This window comes from Glandiceps talaboti, chromosome 13, assembly GCF_964340395.1.
Source record: "Glandiceps talaboti chromosome 13, keGlaTala1.1, whole genome shotgun sequence".
In the NCBI taxonomy this organism is placed as follows: domain Eukaryota; kingdom Metazoa; phylum Hemichordata; class Enteropneusta; family Spengelidae; genus Glandiceps; species Glandiceps talaboti.
The window spans coordinates 6,351,400-6,360,164 of record NC_135561.1 but is presented as its reverse complement, the minus strand read 5'-3'; the positions used below and the strand labels follow the sequence as shown (position 1 = coordinate 6,360,164).

General features: G+C 34.5%; 1 protein-coding gene across 5 annotated transcripts in view; it reads right to left on the bottom strand.

The window, feature by feature from the left end:
• Positions 1-358: 358 nt before the first annotated feature.
• The window catches only part of LOC144444595 (solute carrier organic anion transporter family member 3A1-like), a 64,206-nt gene continuing 55,799 nt past the window's right edge, over positions 359-8,765 (bottom strand). For all 5 annotated transcript variants that reach the window (XM_078134080.1, XM_078134075.1, XM_078134077.1 and 2 more), the window contains 4 exons: positions 8,006-8,150; positions 6,031-6,359; positions 5,206-5,270; positions 359-4,726 (listed from right to left, as the gene is read on the bottom strand). In XM_078134080.1, coding sequence (XP_077990206.1) covers positions 4,104-4,726; positions 5,206-5,270; positions 6,031-6,359; positions 8,006-8,150 — 1,162 coding nt within the window. In that variant the 3' untranslated portion in view covers positions 359-4,103. The remainder of the gene's footprint in view (positions 4,727-5,205; positions 5,271-6,030; positions 6,360-8,005; positions 8,151-8,765) is intronic.

The following is an 8,765-nucleotide window of genomic DNA, read 5'->3' as shown; positions in this document are numbered from 1 at the left end:
AGACAGACAGACAGACAGACAAAGAGACAGAGACATGGAGACAGAGACAGACTGACAGAGAAAGTATGGTGATGAGAAACAGAATGATGTGGGAGATATAGATACATAGAGAGAGACTTGGACATATGAGACAGATATAGAGGAATAGTTAATTATCCTGACTTAAAGCAGAGACAGTTTCTTCTCCACTTTCTATGCTTATAGTGAGAGGGGATGGCAGACGTGTTTTTTATTAGTATTCTTTAAACGTCTTTGCTGGTGTCATATATTCACCACTTACTACACATACAATCAAGGAGAATTTCACTCACACTAAAGAGTAAACGGATCGATTCCAATTGAGATTTTCACAGTTTATTTCATAACACAGTACAACTTTACCAAATGTACAAAAGTGGCAGTCTCTTACACACAGTGTGACTCTGAAAAATGACTACAAGGTATATAGACAATGTAAACCCCAAGAATATATATAAGTGCTTTAGTAAATACAAAGTTACGCCATCAATAAGCATGTACAGCCAATGCAATCCAACGTTTCCCACTTTCTGAACTGTCTACCTGGTACATCAAAAGCAAACTTAGCACTGAAATTTAATAACCACCCTATTTCAAATCACAGGGCAAGCACTTAAATCTAGAGTGAACAATCGATATACAATTTCCAGACAAGCAGAACGTAATCTTGGCGACTAAATTTAGGTATTTGTTGTGGAAATTTCCTATTTGACATCATAGATATCATATTCTGCAGATCAATACTTGGGAAAATAGTCTCAGTAATTGATAATTTAAGAAATGCTCCTTGTATTTAAGTTCAAACAAGCCAACGTATTTGCACATGTTTATGAAAGCAAAACATTTCAATTAATGCACTGAAGTTTTACTTTCTGGTGATAACACTACCTCATGCATCATCACGTGACGTGGCGCATATCATCGTATTTTAAAACTAAATGGTACATCACACAATTCAATATGGTGATGTCATAGAAATATTTTTTTTCCAAAACATGTACACTTAAATAACCAAATTCAAATCAAAGTTTACTGAATAGGAGAGCAAACATGGCCAAATGTAGGCTTAAAGGGTCAAAGTGTATCTAACATAACAAACTTACTGTACATGTTTGGAAACTCAATCGCTTGTAAGTCGGATAGGGAGGGGGTGGGGTGTTAGTACTTGAACAAGTGTCCTAGTGGGTTGTACATTACCTCGGAACAGGAATAGGAGGCAAACGTTGACGTTTTGCTTTAACACATAAATCGTTTCAATATATCTAAACACCACGAAAAATTACAAGTCGCCCATTGTTAAGTTTTAATATTTTCCAAATAAGAAATTCAAAACACTAAAAAGTTTATTCTCAGATCTTTTGTGTGATTGAAACGGTGTCAGTTGATATACTATACATTACACTATCACTAAAGAGACTAAACTGAACCCTGAACATAACAAATCACGTGATCAAGGTGAGGACTGATCTACAACGCTTACTACTTTTACGTAAACTATGTGTATTTGTCCGACGAGCTTATACGTTAGCTTGTAGTCATTTACGTTGAATAAACTAAAGCCTCTAAATGTATATTTTGAGTCATATATTTACTTCTTTGACAGGGATCACAATAAATGAAAACCATGCGTATCGGTTAAACCTGCAAACATGACTAAAAGGTTGTTCACGGGTTGTGTGAAGCTTGCAATCATAAATAAAGAATTAAATGTTTGCTGGGTGAACTAACTACATTATTCCGCTACATCACTGCCGACACTTTCTTTGAAAATGTAGCAATTGAAATAAATGAGGGCACGGCATGCACAAAATTATAAAAATGAAAACAATTTTTTAGAAATAATTTACCCTCCTTACATCATATGATAAATGATAAATGACTGGGGCTTCGACACCTGTCAAACTTTATAAGTGTTAGCGAAACACATTTTAATTTCAAGACTCCTATCAGCGTGTGTTGAAGGTATCAATTACTAACGGACAAAAGGTTAGTTCATCTTACTATTGATGAATTGATATGTATTAAAACGTTAAAAAAATTAAATCTATGACCCTGTGCGGGCAAATTACTGAAATACCACAAAGAAAGTATTTTGAAGAAAAACAATGCAATTGGGTTCCTTTGCTTCATCAGTGTCACGAAAAATAATGGAATAATTGTCCAATAACGAATGCGTAGTAAATCAATTACTTATAAAACCATCCAAATGAGCAATACGGTAAATTAAGTCATGGATAAATAAAAAACAATATTGGCTAATTTACATACTAATTACATTAATATGCAAATGATTCAATGAATTATGGCTATTCCGGTGGATGTGAGTAAACTAGGTGGTACTAGTACGTGGAAAGACTGGTTTTTGGAGTCTCACTCTAATTATCTGAACATTGAACTTCCAGTTAATAAAGGACGGGGACTACGTCATGCTATTCACGCCCTTAAACATAACTTAGAAAGGTTACACCCTCAGAAAGAAAGAAGAGATAAAACTAAACAACTGTGTATTTACAGAGGAAGCAATACAGAACAATTCATTAAAAAAATAAACAATAATGTGCCAGAAAAGATTGTCTGCGCTTGGGATTTCTTAGAAGTATTTTTCCCTACCAGTTTATCTATTCATCAAAAATTGTGAAATATTGTACAATGAACTTTGAACTTTAAAGTTTTGGAAAATTGTTATCTTTAGAAGTTTTTCTATAAAATCGTAAAGTTTAATGTTGATAATGAAAGGCATGCATTTTGTCCCGTGTGTTTGATAAATATGCACGACACAACATAACGAAGGCACAACAATACACTCATGTTGAGTATTTTTTCCTGAATGGGTGTCCTGTTTGAAAATGTCTCTATAATCACCTTCTATATGACGAGAATAATGACGATGATAGTGATGATGATGACGACGACGACGGCGATGATGATAATGATGATGATAACGGTACTACTGGCGGTAGTAGTGGTGGTGATCATTTTCCGTAGCATCAACTACTGTATTTCACTTCTGTCATTGCCAAAGTCATCAGTGCAAGGTTCGTCATCGTCATCGCTGCCTACGTCGTCGTCGTCCTTCTCCTCATCCCCATTCTCATCGTCGTCATGATCATCATCATGATCATCATCATCATTTGTTTGATACAAATTGTTCTTTGGGTCATGTGATCATTTTTAATAACAAGTGGTTGTTGTAATCACTCAAGTGAAAATTACCTATATCACTATATGACACTATGTGTGCTACCATGAACACAATGTCGTTCTAAACTGTCATGGTTAGAATGTCTATGCCAACATTTTGAATACCTCGTATACATTCAGAATGTGGCTTTGTGTGTATTACACAGAACAGCCAGTTTACTTAGCTAGTTTAATGGAGCTACACAACACAAGATATAATTTCACCAAATTTGTGAAACATAAACAGTCTTTGGCAAATATTGATTACAATATCTATTGTAAGATCAAGTTCAATAGACCACTTACAAAAGAGAAAGGAACTTGTCTAAACTCAGTTACAATTACAAACTTACTATTGTTAATCGTGTCTTGAATTTAACAACTAATCATTAATATATACAGTTGGAAGTTTGTAGTAGACTTTCATAAACTTGCACATACAGTACAGTGGAATGTATTTAAAACCAGCACAAAACATGTCCAGCCTCATATAAATTATGACGGATCAACAAAAGCCAACAGACGTGACTGTTGCAAACGATCATATTATTGAATAATTCTGATACATGTATACATGTATGTTTAAGGACATCCAGACAATGATAATTATTCAAGAAATTTCATGCTTTTTTTTTTCGTGCTGACAACTAATTAAAGTGACTGAAATATCTTTAAATTTGTTAAAAGATCATTTAAACTTTAACTCCAGATGCACATTTTGATCTCTTTCATCATCTTGCCGTTAAATGGTGCTAAAGTTAGGTAAGTGTGAACTCTACAAATTCAATTTTAAAATGGCAACCAAACGATCGGTCTGATAAAACAAACCACGCATGCGCACTTAGGTATATTTCGAATACGAATAAATTTGCATGCAAATAAGTACTCAATAAGTTTTACGTATTTCAGTCGGATATGTCATCAATGTCATAGCCTTCATCTTTGTCCAATGACTTGTTAGACTCATGACGCGTAACGACTTCCGCCAACTTTGTTTCTTCAGATTCCACTTTGTCTGTATCTGCCATCACGAACCTGTCTTCACTTGGGCTTCCGTGTGATCCTTCAGGCTCTTCAGCCGCGGCAACTCTTTCCACATCGCGTTGTTTGGGTTTCTTCTTTTTCTTGTCCTTTTTCTTGTCCTTCTCCTTTTTCTTTTCTTTGTCTTCAGCGGTCAACGTAGATGTATCTCCCGCTACCAAGACTTCTTCCTCGTCGCCTTCTTGTCCTTCCTTCTTCTTGCCTTTCTTATCTTTCTTGCTCCTCTTCAGACTATCGGATTTCGTGGTGACCTCTCCAAGATCGACGATTTCCGTGGTTGGTCTACAGGTACATAAGCTGATCAGTGCAGCGGTGAAGAAAATCAGAGCTATTACTTTCAGGCCGACAGACAGTCCAAAGTACAGGTAGGTGTACACCTTCGTGTCGTATACCCAGCATGCACCTTGTTCGCCACAAGCCCTCGTGTGCCACAGAATGCACGTAAGATCGATAATTTTGCCGTAGTATATCGGAGCAGGAATGAAACCTAAGAGGAAGACGAAAAAACACAACTTAATCCAGCTTGAAAATCAACCGATCTCAGTATTTAATAAATCAATCATTTTATTTATTTATTTATCTATCTATCTATCTATCTATCTATCTATCTATCTATCTATCTATCTATCTATCTATCTATCTATCTATCTATCTATCTATCTATCTATCTATCTATCCCTCTCTCGTCTAGACTCAATAACCACGTGACGTCATCAACACCAGGCGAAAACATTCAGTCCACTGAAGAAGTCAATCGAGCCTAGACGAAATATTTGGAGAAGGTAACATTTCCTGCTTGTGATAAAGTAACCATCATTTATTACATAATTGTTTTTTAAAATGATGTATTCCTATCATTTAGAGATGGGTATATAATACACATGGTCCATTTCACGTCGTGCGTTACAAGATTAGATTAATAATCTAATAGAACCGTAGAGTAATAAATCACCGGAATAAACCTACCAAATAATCTTATAATGAGGTACTGAACTCCGATTGCAAATGCTTTATCCATTTTGGTCACGCTCCTGCAATTGAGAAGAGAAATTGATTTCAATATGAGATGATGCCATCATCGCATAATGCTGAAATATTGCATAAAAAGATAAAAAAATTATGTGATTTCATCAGTGATATCTTACAGTGACGGGTGATTTGAAAACCAGCTATTAGACGGGTTGGTAGATTAGTAGAGAGATACATTGGTAGGCACACATATACACACTGTTATATGTATATATATATATATATATATATATATATATATATATATATATATATATATATATATATATATATATATATATATATATATATATATACATACATATGTATACACATTTATATACATACATACATATATATATGTAATATATAATATATATATATATACGTATGTATCAATATATATATATATATGTGTGTGTGTACATACTATATATACATATATGAGTGGAGGGATGGATAGATGGATGGATAAAAGGGTAGACAGACAGACAGACAGACATACAGAGAGATTGATAGATAGTCAGATAGGTAGATAGATTGGCAGACACAAGTATTTATATAATAGCTTTGTCATAACATAAATGTAGATGGATGATAGATCAATAATATAACGATAAATAGACCTAGAGTGTCTGTGTCTATATGGACAATTCTTTGAGATATTTATCAAATCTTTGAGATGGTTGTCTATTTGTGAAACTCAGTATAAACTGTTATATGTGATGGTTTTTGCTATGCATGTAGTTAGATGTACAGTATTTTGTAGGACTTTAAACTTACCTTAGTGTAACCATAACACCAGGAATCAACTCCATGCTAAGTAATATGGTGCTTAGACACACTGCAATCATAAACGGAATGAAGTAGGCACAATCTGTCTTACAGGGACCGATTTCAACTTGGTTAGGATACTCGTTTGGTCTCTGTGTTGTGCTTCCATCAACCAAGAAGGCCATGTCACCTCGAATCGCTCTAGCCGGCAGTGTTGTAGCATCATCGGGTGTCACAGCAACGTATGGCTTGGTAACGTCATCTTTAGTTTCATTGAGTACCGTCATTTCAGGGGGACTCGTCTCACTTGCAGCTACACACGAACAGTCATAGTATTTCTGGAAGATTAACCAAATGCATAGATATCCTTTAGTGAAACTGTCTTGACAACCATGTGCACTACATCCGCATGTAGTAAACATACACTTAACACACAAAGAACGACAGACAGACAGACAGACAGACAGACAGATAGACAGACATATGCAAACTAAAAAAAGTGTGCGAATATTTCATTATCTTATATAATGCCTGTGAAATACCATTATTTGGCTTTATCTTTTATATATGTCGCATTTTTTTCTTCATGATAAAATGGTGCTCAGATGAAAGTGAGATCCTGTCTTCATCATTTACAAAATATCATTTCCGTATAATAGGCATAATAAGATATGTTTGACAATAAAGGTTCACGAATTCTGTTTATAGCAGACTGTGGCCCAGTACGAGCAGCACACATGCCATACAATTCAAAATTCAAACATGATTTAGATTGCGTAAAGATAACAAACATGTGTTACCAGTTATAGTTATACTAGATTCAATAAAGGAATTACATGGCTGGTAGCATTTCAATGGGAATCACTTATATTCAACACACACACACACACACACACACACACACACACACACACACACACACACACTATATATATATATATATATATATATATATATATATATTGTCTGATGAACGCATTGAGCGTGAAACTCGGAGTTACAACTAAGCACCTCAAGTTCCAACCAACTTACTTTGATTATTCCCGCCCTGCTTACCCAAGCATCTAGCACTCTATTCTACGAGTTTATACTATTTACTATATATATATATATATATATATATATATATATATATATATATATATATATATATATATATATATATATATATATATATATATATATATATATATATATATATATATATATATATATGTGTATATCGATGTTTCACACAGTCATATGAACGACATGAACGACACTGTCATATGTACATGAACGACACTGTCATATGTACATGAACGACACTGTCATATGTACATGACGTGTTAGACTACGGGCAAGGTCCCTGACATTATTCCAACTCATTGGATTTCTTACGAATCTCAGAAGTCGTTTTAAGCAAAAGTTTTACAACACACGAGGGGCTATGCATTCCATTTAGCATTGTATTCCGATAGATAATGGTTTCAAAAATATTTCATAATTAACAGCTGATAAAGAAAGCAAAGCACGTTGTATTTCTTCTTTTGTCGTTAAGGGAATCCCCTTCGAAATATCGGTTTGGGTATCTATTTTTTAGTCTAGAGCAATATTTATCAAATGTATATTCTTTTTATTTTATCCACATTATGAATAGTAATACATGTATCATCATTCATAATCTTTGTTACTCTTCAGCTGTGAAATGCTTTCTTGTCAATACACAAAGTATTCTATAAATTAATGATGAATATGTAACCCATTATAAAACTGTTTAACCTTTGAACTAAATCAAATCAAGCATACAGAATTGTCAAATTGGAATTTGCTCACTGTGGATATGATGTTTTTGCTAAAAAAAAAAACACGAATCTCCTATCGCTCCACAAAAAAAAAATTGTTGCCACACAGCCTCGCTTTCATGGTTTGATTACTAAATATGGTATGAGCGTCACTTCTAGTGCGGCTGCGCGTTCGTAGTTTTATGTGCATTATTACTCACCCCGCCATCTTGACTACTACATCCAGCATAACATGGCGAGTAGTAAGTGACACCATTAGCACCACACACTGGGTTGTAGACTCTCTCTGTACACTGACAATCCTCATTACAAGGTGCAAGTACACTCACTTCTCTGACTTTGGAACTATGGCAAACAAAAAAGTATTTCTACATCAGGATATTATAGTGATTTAAACACATAAAGCAAAGTGTTATTACCCTATAGTTACCCTTTGTAATGTTGAATCAATATGTGATCAGTGGGTAGATGAATCGATCATCTATACTTTCAATAGTCCGGTCTTAAACATTGATATATAAAAAAACAAATTAACATATAATATATGATATCAAGTTTGTGACTATTCAAACTGGATTTTTGTATAAGTTACACAGGAAATGAAGATGCCTTCATTTTCACTCACGAGACACGATGACTTTTACAGACATATATTTTCACATGCTAATTAACAGTTATAAAGATGTGGGGCACAGCTCGCAAGGATAGAAATAGATAAATTATCATGTATATTGTCTGTTGGCAAGTAAACGACTGAAGCTATTTCCGTTTCTACTGCACTGTAAAAGAATATAAATGCGTTATCACTTTTCAATGTGATTGGGCAAAGGATCTTGTTGATGTATGTGTTGTGTCTCTGTTATGGAGGTGCCGATGTGCACAGTGCGGATGTAGAAGTAGATGAGTTTCCATGTTGATTATCGGTTGGAAAGTCTATAGGCTATCGGTTGGAAAGTCTAT